At 40.9% G+C, this 19,580-nt stretch overlaps 1 protein-coding gene across 3 annotated transcripts in view; it reads right to left on the bottom strand.

Moving 5' to 3' along the window:
* HEATR5A (HEAT repeat containing 5A) overlaps positions 1-19,580 on the bottom strand; it is a 62,612-nt gene that overhangs the window by 18,667 nt on the left and 24,365 nt on the right. For 2 of the 3 annotated variants that reach the window (XM_079954255.1, XM_079954257.1), the window contains 12 exons: positions 17,839-17,991; positions 16,958-17,057; positions 15,648-15,757; positions 14,355-14,518; positions 14,096-14,271; positions 11,570-11,675; positions 10,439-10,629; positions 9,301-9,460; positions 7,713-7,902; positions 6,382-6,551; positions 4,514-4,540; positions 1,288-1,426 (listed from right to left, as the gene is read on the bottom strand). In XM_079954255.1, the coding sequence (XP_079810381.1) occupies positions 1,288-1,426; positions 4,514-4,540; positions 6,382-6,551; positions 7,713-7,902; positions 9,301-9,460; positions 10,439-10,629; positions 11,570-11,675; positions 14,096-14,271; positions 14,355-14,518; positions 15,648-15,757; positions 16,958-17,057; positions 17,839-17,991 (1,686 nt within the window). The remainder of the gene's footprint in view (positions 1-1,287; positions 1,427-4,513; positions 4,541-6,381; positions 6,552-7,712; positions 7,903-9,300; positions 9,461-10,438; positions 10,630-11,569; positions 11,676-14,095; positions 14,272-14,354; positions 14,519-15,647; positions 15,758-16,957; positions 17,058-17,838; positions 17,992-19,580) is intronic. The other variant, XM_079954256.1, reaches the window with a different exon arrangement.

The following is a 19,580-nucleotide window of genomic DNA, read 5'->3' as shown; positions in this document are numbered from 1 at the left end:
CCATACCATGACTCTGATTTCCCCCCATGATTCCATATAGTAAGAAAATGTCTTGGGGGAAGTGTCATTGTATTATTTTTAAACCTCATTTTTAGAGCCACAGCAATAGTCCAAATTGACTTATTTCAGCCCTCTTTTCCAACATACAGATGCCTATTCCTTTAATATGACCAACATGCAGCTCTCGGAGATGTAAAGAAAGAAAATGAAATAAACATCACCACTTCTGACAGAGGTAGTCACAAAATAAGGGGAGGAGTTATGCTGATCCCTGTCCATTCAGACAGCAGACCACAAACTAGCTAGGTCAGCATGGGTAGCAGACTCCAAAAGAAGGGTTGTACACTTCCTGCCCCTCCTTCTGTTGGGTTAAATCTATGGCACAAAACCAGCCATGGACGAAGCTGGTGTTTCAACAGATCATGAAAACTACATCCCAGCTTACAATATAAGGTCAGAAATAAGCTCCTACAAGCCATTTACGTCAATCAAAATACTTATTTATTTCAATTGTATTCCACCCTTCTTCCCAAAGTCACCCAGGACAGCAAGCAACAAGTGATTATACATCTTTAAAGTAATTCCAATACTGGGAACAGTCTCAGCTTAAAGAAGGAAGGTCTTCCGTAGGCATCAAAAAGACAAGTACGACATAGTAAGGATTACTGTGTGTATCCAGAAAGCAGGAAGCCAGGCATGCCTTTCTGAGCAAAGTGTGCAAATCAGAGACCAAACAGGCAAATAAGAAACAACACATGTCTGTTTCTGGACTCTACTGCTTTAGACTGCAAAGTGAGTGATTTCATGCAACAACAACAAAAAAACCCAAAAAAAACCCCACTAGCCTTGCACATACAAAACTAGCATGTGAGACAGAAGACTGAGACAGATTCATCTCTCTGGCATGACAGTTTTATAGGAGGATATAGCTTTTGATGTGGTGCAGCAGTCAAACTCCCAGTCCTTCAGTTTGAAGAACTATAGGTTGGAACAGATAAACATGTGCCTTTTGTGCCTCCAAGCAGTCAGTTTGCAATACACAAATATCTGCAGGATTTTGCATAGCAAGATACAAGTTACACGAAACCAAAAAAATATTTAAGAGGGGAAAACATGATGAATGACACACAGCTACGGTGGCCTGCTTGTGCTAGCAGGACTCCCTGCTCCTCCCCCATCTCCTGCAATCCCCTGCATTCCCCCATAATCTACTCTGGGGGTTTGGGAGAAAAGAGGAGAGAGAAGTCCTGTTGCATCCACTGGTACAAGGTTGAATCTCAATATTACCTGGACTAAAGTCTTCTCTGCTGTCTTTAGCAAGGGCCACAGCATGTTCAGATACCTCAGCTGCCTCTCTTTGTACAAGCTGATGCAAACAAGCGAGTACTGCTCTCCTCAACAACAGATATGAACTAGAGAGATTCACCTGAAATATATAGAGAAAGGATGTAATCTGGGTTGCACTTTTATAGGTGGTATCTGAAAGACAGGAACCTGAAGTTATTTAAGCAATAACATTTCTGAAACAAAATTAGAAATCAGATATTAGAGAAGAAAAAGCCAGAGGACAGTAGTAAAAATATCTGAGTCAACCTCCACTATCTTGACTGTGTCTGGCTGGTGTTAACAGTTCCATCTAATGTTTCATGTTAAGTTTCTCTGTTGTAAATCACCTTGAACACACTTGGGGGAAAGGTGGGATACAAATATTTGTTTAAAAATAAATGAACAGAAAGATTTCAACTACTTTAGCTATGAATAAACTAAACCCTTATAAAATAAAACCTATTTTTGGTTGTAGTCAATTAATAAGCATCATTTATTATTTTGCACCTTCAAAGAAATGCCATTCACATCATAGGCATATAATCATTTTAAATAGAACATTTAAAATGTTATAATATGGCTAGGAAGTTGTCTTTTACTGAATCAGGCCATTGGCCCATCTAGTTAAGCACTATCCTATATTGACTGACAATGGCTCTCTGGGGTTTCAGACAGAAGTCTGTCCCAACATTACCTATCTGTGAATGATAATTTAATAAGGGATGCTATGAATGGTGAAATATTGATGTCTTTCTTACATATACACAGTACATCAAAGATACTGAACTAATATAACACCAATCCTGGCCTGACTGCATTGACTGCCCATTAGTTTCTGAGCCCAATTCAAAGCACTGGTTTTGACCTATAAAGCCTTAAATGACTCGGGACTGCAATGCTTCTCACCATATGAACCCACCTGGACCCTGTGATCATCATCTGAGGCCCTTCTTCATACACGAGAGGTCTGGAGGGCAGCAACAGGAGAACAAGCCTTTTCTGCTGTGACTCCCTGCTTAGGGAATGCTCTCCCCAGGGAGGCTCATCTGTTGCTTTCTTATATATATATATTTAGGAGCCAGACAAAACCAGCCTGCTTCTCCCAGGCCTTTGGCTAATTAAACAACCTATGGCCTTTTAAACTAGGGGGGGCGGGATTACTTTTGTTTATTACTATGTTACATATTTTTGTGTTTTTATATTGTAAACCGCTCTGTGATCCTCAGGTGAAAGGATGTATAAGGTAAAGGTAAAGGGATCGTTGGGTCCAGTCGTGGACGACTCTGGGGTTGCAGCGCTCATCTCGCTTTATTGGCCGAGGGAGCCAGTGTACAGCTTCCGGGTCATATGGCCAGCATGACTAAGCCACTTCTGGAGAACCAGAGCAGCGTACGGAAACGCCGTTTACCTTCACGCCGGAGCAGTACCTATTTATCTACTTGCACTTTGACGTGCTTTCGAACTGCTAGGTGGGCAGAAGCTGGGACCAAACAACGGGAGCTCACCCCGTCGTGGAGATTTGAACCACCAACCTTCTGATTGGCAAGCCCTAGGCTCTGTGGTTTAGACCACAGCGCCAGCCACATCCCTTTGAAAGGAAGTAAAGGTAAAGGTACCCCTGCCCGTACGGGCCAGTCGTGTCCGACTCTAGGGTTGTGCGCTCATCTCACTCTAGAGGCCAGGAGCCAGCGCTGTCCGGAGACACTTCCGGGTCACGTGGCCAGCGTGACAAAGCTGCTCTGGCGAGCCAGCACCAGCGCAGCACACAGAAACGCCGTTTACCTTCCCGCTATAAAGCGGTACCTATTTATCTACTTGCACTTGGGGGTGCTTTCGAACTGCTAGGTGGGCAGGAGCTGGGACCGAAAGACGGGAGCTCACCCCGCCGCGGGGATTCGAACCACCGCCCATACGATCGGCAAGTCCTAGGCACTGAGGTTTTACCCACAGCGCCACCCGCGTCCCTTGAAAGGAAGTATAGACATCATAACAACAACAACAACAACAACAACAACAGGCTCTCTACCAATGGATATGGCATACTACAAATACCCCCTTAGCAAAGCCTGCAGCTCTCTTACATTAGCCACCAAAATATTGCTGTTTCAATACTAGTTTAGAGAATTTCATCATCTTAATTTACAAACGCAGACATATTTAAAATGTACAAATTTTGCAGACTCATTAAAACTACTCTCAATAAATCCCTGAGCATATTAAACTTGCTGAATTATGTCTAGGCCAGAATGATAGTATCTACTAGAATTCGAGTTTAAATGGAGGTTCTAAAATTACAATGAGACAAACTAAATGAGCATGGAATTACAGAGTAAGTTAACAAGTTTTTTATCATTTGCTATCTTGTGTCCATTTAGAAGCCTGAAAAATGAGGCAGAGCTGGATGCATGCTACAAAGAAACCTTGTTGGGAGGTCATGTACCTCATTTGTCAATGGGAACTCATCAGAATGATAGGAGTAACAAAAGGAGGTAAAATGGACACAAAAAGTGCTATGCATTCACAGTTAATCAAACCGAGTCTGCATCTAATAATTTATTACATTGCTGCATGCACACTAACTTATAAAGGTAATTTAATGCATAGAAAAATATGCCTAGCACATATTTAAGAAACCAAAAAATAATAAGATGTTTGAAGTTAAGATTTCAAGTATACAAATGCTTTATGCAACATTGATTCAAGCTGATCTCACACTGAGATTTATGCATGCTTAAAAAAATGCCGGTTCCTTTTTTTATATGAAAAAGCCAAAACACACAAGCTTAACTGCAAGACAGATAACAATGCCCATTTCTGATCTCTTTCATTTTTAAGAGACTGAAAATGGCAAAAACAAGGACAGAAAAAAATGCAAGCAGTACATACAAACCACACATACAAACCACACCCACACACCCTTAAAATGGTGGTCTCTTTTTTTTTTTAGTTTAAGGTGTTTTAAGTTAAACTAATGCAAAAATAAAATAGACACAAAAATAAAATATACACAGCAAAGTGTGTGTGCCAGCTATAAAAATGTTAAGAAAGAATTTGGTTAGACCGGAACAAAACATAACTCAACATGCTAAAAGTTTTTCTTGACATTAATGGTTAAATAGAGAAAATGAGAAAATTAAAAGAAGAACACTGAAAATTGCTGAAATTTTAACAGTGCACAGAGACCTACCAACACAGAATTTTCCAACAAGATCTCCTGCACAAAAACAAATGATAATCCAGTCATGACAAAACCTAGGTATCAGAACCCATAGTGATCCCAACCTTCAACAATGGAAAACAAATTTACTGCCACAAGATGAGCACTTGCACATTTCAACTTTCATTACTTATTACTCCAGGTCCTTAAAATGAAAAAGCCAAATGCCAATACTAACTGCTGAAAACAGCTTTAATGATTTTACTGTTTTATCTTTTGTAAACCTGCTTTGAGGGTTGTTGTTGTTTTTTTAAAAAAAACCAAGCAGTTTATAAATCTTATGAAACAAACAAACAAACAATGAACTGATAATGTTAAATTGCATTTGAAACCAATTTATATTTTTAAATTTACACCAAAGTACTTGCTGCTTTTTAAAAAGAAAAAGCAGACCATAATACCTACAGCAAGATGGGATAGTTCATATAAGGTCTTAATCTAGAGAAGCTTGGATGCTATGAGCAGTGGCTGCCTTTGGATTGCAGCCAAAAGTTGTCAGGAGTGATTCACAACTAGTACTCTGAAGTCATAGGACCCCAATCCAAATGTGCTGCCAGAGCTAGACAGAGAGCCTAATTATCACACAGTTTGATATAAAATTATGCCCACCAAATCTCTACACTGGGGCTCATTGGGACTGGAAGAGTGGAAGGCAGGGAGATGAAAAGTAGGTGGAATCATAACCCACGTAATTCTAGTTTTGTCCCCATTCTTCTCTCTGCTGTCTTCTACAAGGGGAACACAGAGACTAATGAGGAAAAAGCTGACAACCAGGGCCTCCCTATGAACTGGTTTTAAGTAAGTCATGTGGGGGCTGAGGAAGGCAGAATGGGCTAGTGAGGTAGCACCAATGAACTGTCTCTAAAGATTCGTTACAGTGGTGCCTCGCAAGACGAAAAGAATCCGTTCCGCGATTCTCTTCGTCTAGCGGTTTTTTCGTCTTGCGAAGCAAGCCCATTGACGGCTTAGCGGATTAGCACTATTAGCGGCTTTTAGTGGCTTAGCGGCTTAGCGGATCAGCTGATAAGCGGCTTAGCGGCTTAGAAAAAGGGGGGGGAGGAAAAAAAACCTGCAGGAACTCGCAATACATTTTTATCTTGCGAAGCAAGCCCATAGGGAAATTCGTTTTGCGAAGCGCCTCCAAAACGGAAAACCCTTTCGTCTAGCAGGTTTTCTGTCTTGCGAGGCGTTCGTCTTGCGGGGCACCACTGTATAAAATAATATGTGGGAGTTTTTTCTCTTGGACAACATTAAGTCCATATATTTCTATTCAAAATTTTCAGTATTTTAGAATGAAGACGTGGCAAAAGCATTCACTAACTTTGTATGTTTCCTATGTCTCATTCCAACTCAGGCAACATTATTTTACAGACATATCAAGGAATCATTCACTAGCATATATTGTAATGTGATACACAGATGCCATCAACTGCTAGCAATGTTCTTCTGCTGCCCACAGGACAGAACCAGTAAGTGGTTACACTAAAGGAGAAACACAAACCAGACACCACACCGACAATTTTCAGAAGCCAGTGAGAGAACTTTGCAATATCCCAGGATGCTTTGCTAGTAACCAAAGACTCACCATACTTCCAACAACAATTTATAAATTGTTTCCTCAGAACAATTTGTTCATTTTCAGTTCCCACCTTGAAAAGGCAGGTTTTCAAAGAAATTAACCTGCCTCATGGAAGTAGTGCATGTTTCAGTTTATGTGTCTGAAAAAGTGGACTTTAATGACTAAAAAAGTAATGGCACATTAACAATTTTTAAAGCTGCAGTTCCAATGCTCTGTTTCCAAAGTTACAAAAAAGCTTAACATGTAAATATGTACTTACACACAGGCACCGTACGAGGCTAGACAAGTTTACATGGCGAGGAGCAAACATATGAAGTTGCTGAAGGCAAGAGATGGCTTGAGCTTGGACAAGGCAGTCAGGATTATCTTGCATCACTGCACAGCCCAGGAGACAAGATGCCCTCAAGGCTGAAACTGTAGTGCTGCTGCCTATAACACAGGACAAAGGAGGAAGGAGGAAGATTTCCCTCTGTCATGTTCTTTTTCCTCAGATAGCAGTTAACAACATCAAAAACTGCATTACTATTTGTTCAGCGTGTGCACCGCCTACGCTAAATCTTCTAGATTACTTCTAACATTTAAAAAAACCAGAAATACATAACTGAAAATACATAGGCTCACAAAACATCAAACAATGAAGTCCCTGCGCTAAACAAAACCATATGTAAAAAAACATTTCCCCATACAAAATGGGCAATAATAGAAATTACTGAGACAAATTGGCCAGGAGGAAGATGTTAACACTAAAGCCCCAGAACTGTGCAGGGGCAATGCATATTGGGACACTGGCATGGGACTAGAGGGCTTTACCCCTTTCGTGGCTGCAGTCCTGATTAGGCTCCCAGTGCTGGCAATTTGCATGAGAAAAAACCTGATTAGCTTCATTAGGAGTTCCTTCTCCCGCTGCCCACCCTGCAGACATGGGATCTCAATCCACATTGCAGCAGGCAGCAGGTGGTTGAACACCCTACCTTCCATGCCAGGGTCCTTGAATGACCTCTCACCCTGCACTGGCTAATTTCTGCAATAAAAACCACACACCCAAGGGCAAAGAACATGGTCAATGTCACTTGCTTGGGCCTCAACCAGATAGTTGATCTAGGCAATCAGGGAGAAGGGCACCTATATGCACCCAGAGGGAAAATTTGCCTAGACCTCAAGACTAGTAGGGGTTCTCCAGCCAGGGGAAAAGAGCACTGGTCATTTGAAGCACTCAAGAATAGAAGCATGCAGGTCACATTCAATTTATCCATTAAATGAGCTTTGAGGGCTACAAACTACACCAGTGTTTCTGAGACTTGTGTCTCCAGCTGTAGTTGGACTACAACTCCCATCATGCCTAGCTAGCAGGGCCAGTAGTCAGGGATGTTGGGAGTAGTAGTCCAACTACAGCCGGAGACACCCAAGCTAATGATGTGATTGTGCAAGACTTGGGGGGGGGAATTGTCCCGATATGCAGAAGTCTGAACATTGTTCTTGCTGTACTCCATACACATTTCACTAAGTGAGAACTAGCAAAGCATTATCTCCCAGCTTCATAATCAACAGCCTGGTTCCTGTCTTGTCATTACGTCGCAAATATGTGCATACCTTGCAACTCAGGACCCAAAGTAGCGATAAGTGCATTTAAACAGCGACCAAGGCTTTGATGAACTTCAGCATAAGCAGGAGGCACAGTCAACAACAACATAAGAACAAGAGAGAGGGTAGGTTCCACATGCACGTGATACAGAGGACCAGCAGAATCAATGACCAGTGACAGAGAATGCAGTGCCCAGGTCTGTAAAATACCAAAAATGCTGTGCTGTCACACATACAAATGCACAAACATAAAATAATTCGCAAACTGTGACCAAAAATAAAATTATTGTGTAAAATGAGTGTACTTCTGTGAGATGGTGCTAAATAATATAATTCAGTATGACAACATGACTGGAAATGATAGGAGTTTAAGATGAATGACCTGAAGAAACATAATTGCTCCTCACGGCAGGGCTAAGGGAAGGGAGAAGTGAGTAAGTACCAATTCTGGCATACATGAATAGAGACATGATATAAACTGGCCTGAACTTTCTTGCCTTCCTCAATGGTAATAGCCGCTCACTTAACTGCTGATGGGTTTTATTAGGTAGATGAGGGAATATAATTAACTATATGTTATTCCACTACAGAACCACGTGTGTGGGTTAACAGACAACATGACCAGTTTATATTTTTCTCACAGTCGAACATTCGTCCTTAGCGGCAACAGCATTAAAAGTAAATGAAGGCAAAATACTTGTGTTTACAGCAAAAACAGTTTCAGGCATATGCATGATGCTGGAATGATTGGAGGCACACCTCCTTCATGGCTGGCTGACGACAGAGAGTACTATATGCTTCTTCCTCTCCAGGAGAGGAGGGGAAACCACATCACACAGAGACTTCTCTACCAATTACATTTCTATGGTCTGAGCCTGCCTATCAGCAACACAGCTCTATGGCCTTAACTCCTAGAAAAGAATATGCATAGTTAGATTTGACTACATTTCTCCCACACCTGCATCTAAAATGGAGATCAGAATAGATGGTCCCAGCACGTGTAAGAGGAGGAGTGTGGTGCCACGTGGGAATCCACGCAGATCAGCTCTAAGTGTTCATGCTTATCTAAGAGCTGATGCCCCCCCCCTGTGTGTGTGTGTGTGTGTAAGTTCACGGAGCAAACATTGTCCTTGCTGACCTGAGTTTGAAAATTCCATCACCCTCTTGCCCTCCATCCCTGTTTCAGAAGAAACAAGTAGAGGGTTCAATAAATAGAAGAACTGCAAGGAGGAAAGGATAGTGAATGGGGCACTTTGAACAGACACTGAACCTTCGTCCCAGATGCATGTGCCGTTCATGGTCAGTCTTCACTTCCCCCAACTGAGTTCAATATCAACAAGAAGAACAACCAACAAGAGCAACAACAACCAAGTTAACAGCTCAAGGATTTGAAGTCTGCTTTTATGAAGGAAGACATACTTTACAAAATGACTACTAAACAATACTCAAATGAGATAACATTTTTTAAAGGTTTGCCTGTTCAGTTATATACGGGTGGGATATAAATAATAAAACTGTTACACTAATTTTCCACGTGAAGGTCCTCAAAGCCACTTACACAATAAAAAAAGGAAAAACAGTTGAATCCAATAAATACCTGTACTTCAGGTGAAGTGCTGTCCTGAGATAATGTATAAAGTATTCCAACACAAGCATTCAGGTGCTGAGTGGAGCCTATTCCTCCTAGATATCTATAGAGGGATCCCAGAGCCAAAGAATGTCCTGTTCTTGATATTACATCTCTGGCAGATTTTAGTCTATGTATTATAAAAAATAAAAAATAAACTGGGTAAGAGATGCTTTGAGCTCAACTTGGTTTTGGGGAAAGTGTCACATACATGTTAAATCAAATGAAATTAGAATGGTGATTATAGCAACGGAGTCTAGCTTTACAAGATAACTTTAGTGAAGCAAAGAGGAAAAAATATGTTACTGGTGTCTCCTTATAGCTAAGTGGTATCCTCTGCCCAGAACCCAGAGGAGAAGCTGAATGAATTATTTGCATCAATATTCACAATGGAAGATATACAGTAGCAGATCTCAAAACTGGTTTTTGCAGTTTGCAAACTAACTTTTGCAGGATGGGAATCTGACGAACTGAGGTTGATAGTGGTAATGAGAGATGAAGTTCTAGGCCTAATACACAAAATAAAAACTGACAGATTGCTGGGTCTGGATGGCAATGTCAAATTGCTGACCTTCTAACAAAAATAGATAACTTGCCCCTCAGATCAGCTTCCATCCCTGAGAACTGTAAAGCAGTAAATATCACACCAATTATTTAAAAGGGATACAGAGTAATCCTGGAAATTTCAGGCTGGTTATCTTAACATTTGTCCTGGGAAAACTAATGGTAATTATTGTTAAAGGTAAAATAACCAAGTTTATAGAAGAACAAGCCTTGATGAAGTAGAGTCAGCATGGTTTCTGCAAGAGCAAAGCCTGTTTCACTTAATTCTTCAAGAATGTCATCAAGCATCTGGTTGACACAGTGTACTTGGACATTCAAAAAGCTATTGAGAACCACCGGAACATCACACAGAGGGAAGAAATGGGATATTTTTCTTCATCTAGCAAAATTAAAAGCTTGCACAGATGGAACATTCATCATGGCATGACAATGAACTCTACCCTTGAAGTTTTTCCTTACTTCTGAGTATATATGCATAGGACCAAGCAGTTCATTCTGTAGTACAGTGCAATGTAACAAAACAATGCAATAAGAAGTGCCTTACTTGTCAAAGCTAATTTGCACCAATCCAGCAGTGAAGGTACTGTCAGCAGCTACTTGTGCAAGTCTGGCCAAGGATTCCGCAGCAGAACATCTTAAGAGTGGGTTACTACTTTCCAAGGCACTCATCACTAAGGTCAGGGCACAGCTTCGAATTTCTTCAGAACCTAAATTCCCCTTGCAACTAGCCAAGTGCTAGAACAAAAGATTTATTTTTAAAAAAGCTCAGTATGTAGATACAGTAGACAGAATTTTACAGGGATAAAGACTATCTATTAAACATCCCTACAGAAGTAGTTCCAAAGGTTGTATTATTCTACCACTCTAAGCTGCTAAATTTTGGGCAATGATGCCTGAAAAATGAATATAAAATATATAACCCATCTTCTCATGCATGAGCAGCTTATGAGTTGTAGGGAAAAGTTTTTTTCCAGACATCAAGAAGATGAAAACTGAGGTGGGTTGCACATATAGCAGTATATTTTTCCATTTGACTCTAGATGCAAGAGGAAGATAATTATGTTGCCAATACAGGACACCTCCAGCTATACAAACATGGTTTCTGTTAGAGAGTTTCTAAACAATAGTGGAATGTGGATTCCTGCATTGCACCAGTTTTTCTCCTTGTCAATGCAGCATGTTTTTAAGGTCAGAAAAGACAGTGTCCATCATGCAATTCCACAGTGTGCACGAGGTTAAGAAATAATAAACCGGTATGTGTTTGAAACGTTAAAGAGTCTGTAACATGTTCCCTTCAAAAAAAGAAGTGTATAAAGCACCTCTAAGCCTGAAAACAGAAAACTAGGACAAGATCTGGTGGATGGTAAACAGAAAGAAAGAGAGAGAAAAAACAGTTAAGAAGGGGCAAGCAACAAATACGCATATTTAAAGTTGCATTTATTGAAACTATATTCAAACTCTAAATTTTCTTCCTGGTGATGAATACTTACAAAAGTATGGAATTTAATACAATGCCACAATAATGTGATTTATTTTCAAGGACATAGAACTCTCAGAAGTATTATTCAAATTTTCTAATTCACAGAAACAGCACTATAGTAACACCTCTCAATGTTTAAGGTATAATCACTTTTTAGCCAACAGACCTGTTTTTGTAACAAAGGGAGACTTTTACCTTCAGAACATTAGAAAATGCTGATAGAACATTTTGCTGTACTATCTGCTGCCGTGATCCTTTGGTTTGTTTTATAGATGTCAATAATTGTTCTAATACTTGCAACCTTAAAAACACAAAAACAGGAGGAGACAGGGGATAGAACTAATCTCTCTGTTATTCAACCAAGTTCAACAGATATCAGGTTGTTGAGCAGGGAACACTGTTTTTGCTGTGGCATGTCCCCTAGTGTAGAACTCACTATTTCCCAATGTGTCCCTAGGGTCCTTTCTCTGGTAGTCTGTTAATCCCAATCTAGTACACCTTTCTTTCTATCTACCCCTTTAAAAAAAGTATCATCCAACTTTATCATTCTAAGTAACTACTATAACACTGCATATATTTTATTATGTTTTTAAAAAGTGATGCATGTGAACATATTTGCATATATGGATATACACCCCCACTTCCTAAATGAAAAGCATTTTGTTGTTTGTGTTCTGCATTTTAGAAGATACAGTGGTATCTCGGGTTACATACACTTCAGGTTACAGACTCCACTAACCCAGAAATAGTACCTCGGGTTAAGAACTTTGCTTCAGGAGCAGGAGGCCCCATTAGCTAAAGTGGTGCTTCAGGTTAAGAAAAGTTTCAGGTTAAGAACAGACTTCTGGAACAAATTAAGTACTTAACCTGAGGTACCACTGTATGTATTATGTAAGCTTGAGAAGATAGGTGGGAAACCAGTAACCATTGCTGCTGCTCCTACAGCGGCTGGATTAATATTCAAAGTGGCCAATCACAAGAGGCCGAACAATATCCTTTAACTATTCTTCCTCCCCACAGCCTATTCTGTTCCTACCTGCTCACCATCAATAGACCCTAATGTGCTTGTTATACCGCAGATTGGTTTCACAAATGCTTGTGCACCTGAATTAGAAAATGGCAGGAAGGTGAAGCAGCTTTATGAGAAGCTGTGTATGCACATGAAATATTAAATTAGAACTAGATTGGGAAACAGAAAAATGTCCACATATGTTACTTCAAAGGCAGCATTCCTTGGAATGCCAGTTGTTTTCAGGCTGGGGTGGGTGAGTGTATAATGGAGGCAGCGGTGGAGAGCTCTTGCTTTCACGCTCTTTCTAAAAGGATATGGCAGGCCACTACAGGCAACACACTGTGGACCAGGCAGACTAATAATAATAATAATAATAATAATAATAATAAATTTTATTTATATCCCGCCCTCCCCAGCCGAAGCCGGGCTCAGGGCGGCTAACAATAATCAAATAATCAAACAATCAAATAATCACACATTCAAAAATATTTCATTATAAAAATTAATTAAAATCAAATTAATGGCAACCGATTAAGCAAGATTCTGTGCAGGTTGCCAGAGGAGGGAGTCAGGCTGCGCCCTGACCAAAGGCCTGGTGGAACAACTCTGTCTTGCAGGCCCTGCGGAAAGATGTCAGGTCCCGCAGGGCCCTAGTCTCTTGTGACAGAGCGTTCCACCAGATTGGAGCCGCAGCCGAGAAGGCCCTGGCTCTAGTTGAGGCCAGCCTAACTTCTCTGAGGCCTGGGACCTTGAGGATGTTATTATTTGCAGACCGTAGGTTTCTCTGTGGGGCATACCAGGAGAGGCGGTCCCGTAGGTACGAGGGTCCTAGGCCGTATAGGGCTTTAAAGGTTAAAACCAGCACCTTAAACCTGATCCTGTACTCCACCGGGAGCCACTGCAGCTGGTATAGTACTGGATGAATGTGATCTCGCAGCGAAGACCCCATAAGGAGTCTCGCCGCGGCATTCTGCACCCGCTGGAGTTTCTGGGTCAGTCTCAAGGGCAGCCCCACGTAGAGCGAGTTACAATAATCCAGTCTGGAGGTGACCGTCGCATGGATCACAGTGGCTAGGTCAGGGCGAGAGAGATAAGGAGCCAACTGCTTAGCTTGGCAGAGATGAAAAAATGCCGCCTTTGTTATAGCTGTAATCTGCGCCTCCATAGAGAGGGAGGTATCGAAGATTACACCCAAACTCTTAACGGATGGTGCTAGCACTAATTGCACCCCCGTAAGAGATGGGAGTTGCCCCCTCAATCCCATATTGTCCCGCCCCAGCCAGAGGACCTCTGTCTTCAAAGGATTTAACTTCAACCGGCTCCCACGTAACCATCCAGCTGGACTTCTGCATTTTTGGTAGAAGTTTCTGCTCTAAAGGAACCAGAAGGATCAAGATGTCTCAGACATTTCAGATGGACATGAATGGATTTGGATCTGGGAAAACCAATTTCAAATCTCACCTATGCAGAATCAGGATGGGTTATAGCACCACTTTCTCAGCAATTCTCAATAGCTAATTATTTTCACACATAAGCTAACCTGAGGCTGAAAATTAATTCAGCTTCTGTATAATATTTTATATAGATATATTTTTACACAGAGTCCTCAGGCCACATAACCATTTACTTTTTTTTGAAATTCCAATGTGCTGAACATCGCAACACCCTGTTTTACATGCACTAGTCATGATCTTTTTTATTGTTTTTACCTTTGGGACTCTGCAACATGGGAAAATACGACTCCAAAGAGACGGGTTGCTGCTCCAATAATAGATAATGTTGGCGGTAAGGGTTTAGGCACAGAACCACCTTCTGCAGCTCTCTCATAAACTGCATATGGGTCATACTCCAGACTTCCACCAGCTATACTGTTAACTAGGAACAGCTGCAAAAATTGGAGAAGTGCAATTATTATCACCAAACATCAGACTACCTTCTCTGAATGTGTAAGTTATTGCTGAAGCATACCTGCTCTTCAATAAATCTGTGCTCTGTCTCCTGTAGTAAAGGACCCAGTAAGTTAAGTTCATCCTGGTGACAGAGAGATGGAAGGTAAGCAGCAGAGGGTGACATCTGGTTATCAGGCTGAGTCAAATCAAGCACTAGTTCTTTGAGAACAGCAGAGAAGCTTCCTGTAAATTAAGGAGATAGAAGAAAATTATTTTTATATAAAACTAGTATCTAAAGATACGATTGGCAAGGTGCTTAAGGATGAGATCTCTTTTTTTATCTTTAACACAGAAGACTCTGGGAAATGCAAGTGAAGTCTACCACTGCCACAGATTCTGCCGTCAAGTCAACAGCATTTGGGGAAACTGCAGGGGTCAGCACACCTGGAGTGCAACACACGAGCCTCATCCCAGGAAGTCCATATTCATGATTATGGCACTTCCCTTGCCAAGTACGTATGGTATTTGGGACTTCTGATAAATGTGCCTTTTGGCAAGTCATAACACTAAACAAGTTAAACAAATGTGGGATGTCAAAACTTCATAATATCAGGAAAAGGATCCTATTAGATATTTTGAGCCAAAGAAAAATGTAATGAACAATTTCAGAAAATCCCACTATTTGTAGAGCATTGTGGTCAGGTTGAAAGACAGCAAGGGCACAAAAATGAATTCATGTACCTACGTAAAAACACAAGTTACTGAAGTAAACAAAAAAAAAATGTTTAACAGATTTACAATTTCTTCTTTCGCTTTGAGACTTTTTAGCTTTTGTAACAGCTTTGTTACAAGTCAGGTTTAGTTGTATTGAACACAAAAGTTACTTTGGAATGAAAGTTATTTTGCTATTCGTATTCAGTGATTATGTGAGCAGAAGGCAGCTTGCATAACCAGTCCTTTTATTTCCCTACTCCATGTCTGCAACCTCCACAAAGCTTCTGTGAAGTGTTGGGGAGCCCTCCTGCAATTGGTTTGGTGTGATGTCTGAATTAAGCAACAAAGTCCATCAGAGCAGGCAAGCGGCATCTTTTCCTTTCCCAGGTACTCTAGATATGGCTTAAACTTCATTCAGGTGAAACTCTCTTTCCATAAACCACTGTATAAATGGCCTGCCCTCCTGGGAAACAGCTCTCTCAATTAATATTTTGGCTTTATTACTATCCACACATTTGGTATAAATATAAATTCATGATGTTAAATTACTTTTCCATTAAAATAAGACTGGTTTGTCCATTTGTCAATAAAACAAAAAGGACAAGAACAAAACCTTTGGAAGTGTTTCAGGGAAGTATTGCTTGTATTGATAACTTACCTTCATAGCTCTTTGGAGGCAATAAAGTAAGCAGTTCATAAAGTCTTTTCCTGTACATCACTGCTGATGGTTTTAAAGGATTGCCATAGGTTTTAGTTAGTGAAGGAAGCCTTAAAACATAAAAAAACCACATACTAAAGTCAAAAGAGAAAAACATCTATCCAACAAATTCCAGCTACTAGTTTGCTTTGTACCTCACCTAAAATTCAGTGTCTGGAAAGCTTAAAAAAATTAAAACCACTGTACAGCACTATATATGTACAGTGGTACTTCGGTTCTCGAACGTCTCCATTGATGACGTTTCAGAACCCGAACACCAAAAACTCAGAAGTAAATGATTCCGTTTTCGAATGTGCCTCAGAAGTCGAATGGCTTCTGCTGCATGTTTTTCAATTTTCTCAACTGAATTTGCAGTGAGCCCTTTGTGCCTTGGTTTTCAAACGTTTTGGAACTTGAACGGTCTTCTGGAACATATTACATTCGAAAACCAAAGTACCACTGTATAGCAATTCTCAAAATATCACTCCCTCTAATGCTGAACTGAAGTGAATACAAGACGCTGCATTATAACAAGTCTCATCATTAGTCCATTAAACTCAGTATTGTCTACACTGGCCAGCTGTGGCCTCTCTGTGGTATCTGGCAGGAAGTCCTTCCCAGCTGTATCTGGAGATGGCAGGAATTTGAACTCAGGGCCTTCTGCATACAAAGCAGGTGCTCTACCACTGAGCTACAGCCCTTCCCCATCAGGCAAGTCCAGACAGAATTGAAGCCAAAACAGGATGGCAAGAATCCTGCCCTAAAACACCAGTAAACAGTTAAGTCCAGTAAGAGAGACCAAGAAGGTTCAGTAGGGTTTGAACATTGAAGTGTGGTAGGATGAAACAGTCTGCCTGAACTCCTTACAATTTATAGTATTCTGCAAGAAGACATGGCTGTTTGGCTTCTTCTTAAACTTCGTGACTATTCAAAAATGATGGTACATTTAAAAGGAAGAAAGAACTACTGCTTTTTGTGCTGCAAACACACAAGTAAGGACCTGATAACCAGTTTCTGTATCAGACAGAATCTTGCACTGACTCTATGAAGGACTGCTCTAGAAGTTTCCAACCAATATTTTCCTCTCTTCACATATAAAATTTCAACCTGGATTGCCACATTAGTACAACTATCCGCACAAAACCATTACTTGGTTGATATTTGTAGAAAACACCAGAGAATATTCAGTGCTTTTATTTTTTGCTATGAAATCAACAGCTCAAAATTAAAGTTTTAGTTAAAAATGAGTGCTGCTAAGCAGCAATACTCACTGTGTCAGCAAAGCAACAGCACATGGGAGGGGAGGAAGCAATCTTTGAATCACTTCATCTGTAAGGAGGCCCCCACAATGGACGATAAAACTCTTAATAGCTGGGAATAAAGGACAGTGACTATTAAAAAGTAGAACTTTTATTTTTATAATGAATTATAGATGTATACCTAGAAATCCAACAATAGAATTGTTTCATATGTCTAACAACTATTTGTGTCTCCAAAAAAATGTAAAAAGGCTTAATAAAATAATCTGGTCTATTATCGCTAACTGGTAACATCTATTTCTAAACAGTAAAGTAAAGGTAAAGGTAAAGGTACCCCTGCCCGTACGGGCCAGTCTTGACAGACTCTGGGGTTGTGCGCCCATCTCACTTAAGAAGCCAGGGGCCAGCGCTGTCCGGAGACACTTCCGGGTCACGTGGCCAGCGTGACAAAGCTGCATCTGGCGAGCCAGAGCCACACACGGAAACGCCGTTTACCTTCCCGCTATAAAGCGGTCCCTATTTATCTACTTGCACCCGGAGGTGCTTTCGAACTGCTAGGTTGGCAGGCGCTGGGACCGAGCAGCGGGAGCGCACCCCGCCGCAGGGATTCGAACCGCCGACCTTTCGATCGGCAAGTCCTAGGCGCTGAGGCTTTAACCCACAGCGCCACCTGCAAATGGTCAGATTCCCTTTGTTTTACTGTGGAATGTTAAGAACAGTTCTTCTATGTACTTGAATCCATCATTTCCGCCATAAGTGGGAAACTGGGGAAAAGAGATCTCAGGAAGTATACTGCATACACACACACACAGTCAAAAAGAGAACATAATTTTTCCTTCAAAATGTGAAGAAAGGGGAGAAATTACAAAGCAGCCAAAATAAATTCCACATACCACAGAGAGCACCTGCCCGGCTTTCCAGCGTCACTTGCCATGTAAATGAATCACCCCGGCTTTTCTCAGTTTCTAAATCTTTAGGTGATAATGGGAAAGCACATTTCCACAATAACAGCATTCTTGGAAGATGGTGCTGAACAACCGCCGGACCTATCATGTTAATATTGGACATGTTCTCATATTAATACGATGCACTAAAATTCTGATGTCAACAACGAACCTTCAAAAAACCACCTGCTAGCTGCCTAGAGGGTTCAAGGATGATGGGAATTGTAATCCAACAACATCTGAGAGGCGTATTTGTTAGATGAAATGGAACTTCACCAAAAAGGCATAAGCCACAGCACCCAAATGATCTAGTAGAGATTCCTGCATTGCAGGATGTTGGACTAGATGCTCCTCCAAGTTCCTTCCAACTCTACAATTCTGTGGTTCTTATGAACACAGAGTGCATCTTGCACCTTCACTATACAGTTTTTGGCGTACGCTGAAAATGCTATTTGTAACCCTGGCCTTTGATACCTAAGATATATATATATAGGGCTCAACCTACTTTTACAATTGCAACTTGGTTCGAACAGTTTTTGATGTTTTATTTTAAATTGCTGGGACCTTGGGATGAATAATGGGTAATGAATTAAAATCATCACCAACACCGTATTGTGCCATGCAGTCTGTAGAGGAGTGGAAGGTGAATCAAAATGCTTGCAGCCCATACTACCACCTCTGCTTTAAACAATTGCTTTTCCTGTTGGGTTTTGCTTACATGTTCCGTTCATGACAAGGCTTAGTACAACCTGCTGTTCTCCTCTTTCCGCCATATGTCCTCTTGTGCAACAATCAATAAATCAATCTAAACTCTATGACTTTTAAGGTAAAAATGAAAATATTTTAACTAAAATCAGGAGTGTCGAGGCCTCCATCTGAAACGGCACATATATTGCAGCTTGGTTGGTGCATATGTAGGCCAGTAAAAGGAGCGAATGGGGAAATGAGGAGCTGGAATTAAACCAATCAGCTGTTCAGCAGAGCATAAAGACAGGGGGGACACAATCCAGCCCCCATCCAAAAATAGGATTCCAGCTTTGTAGATTGGCCTGTGCCTGGGCTAGGCAATTGAGTGTCCATAATCCCTAGCTAGAGGTGACATGAATTATTTTGCATAATTATCATGAGCTCAAGAATTCAGGGAGGAATTCAACCTTGTGTCAGGGCAAGCATTTCAGCTTTCCCTCTCTCCCTAGCTCACACACTTTTCAGAGGGATCTCTCAACCCCCACCCCAGCCACTTTCAGTGGGATGAAAAGCCCTGGTATGAAAGCACAAGTCCTTGTCTAGGGCTTCTGCTGAAGGGATTCATTAGTTGAATCTCACACTTACCTTTTCTTGATGCATATTTCAGACGTCCTCCATGCAGATTGCTTTGTTGTTAATGGTTGTTGTTAAAAGGGAGGGGGGAAGTTAAGTTTGCTAACTTAAGACTGACTACTATTGTAAAAACAAATGTATGCTGCACTACCGACTTAACTTAACTTTGGTGCTTCTTAAATAATTAAGAAGTCACTGCTATTAGAAAAAAAGGTATACAATTCAGTATGGCTTTAAAGATGTTACAGGCTTAGCATGCGACCACTTTTGCCTGTCAGTGCATGAGCCAAGTGGATAACTTCCCCACCTACTGGGCACAGTATGGAATTCTGATACATACTTACATGTAGCAAAAACAAAGGCATTTAAAC

The sequence above is a fragment of the Podarcis cretensis genome (assembly GCF_951804945.1).
Source record: "Podarcis cretensis genome assembly, chromosome: 1".
Lineage (NCBI taxonomy): Eukaryota > Metazoa > Chordata > Lepidosauria > Squamata > Lacertidae > Podarcis > Podarcis cretensis.
Note: the sequence above shows the minus strand (reverse complement) of the source record. Positions and strands in the feature narration are given on the sequence as shown.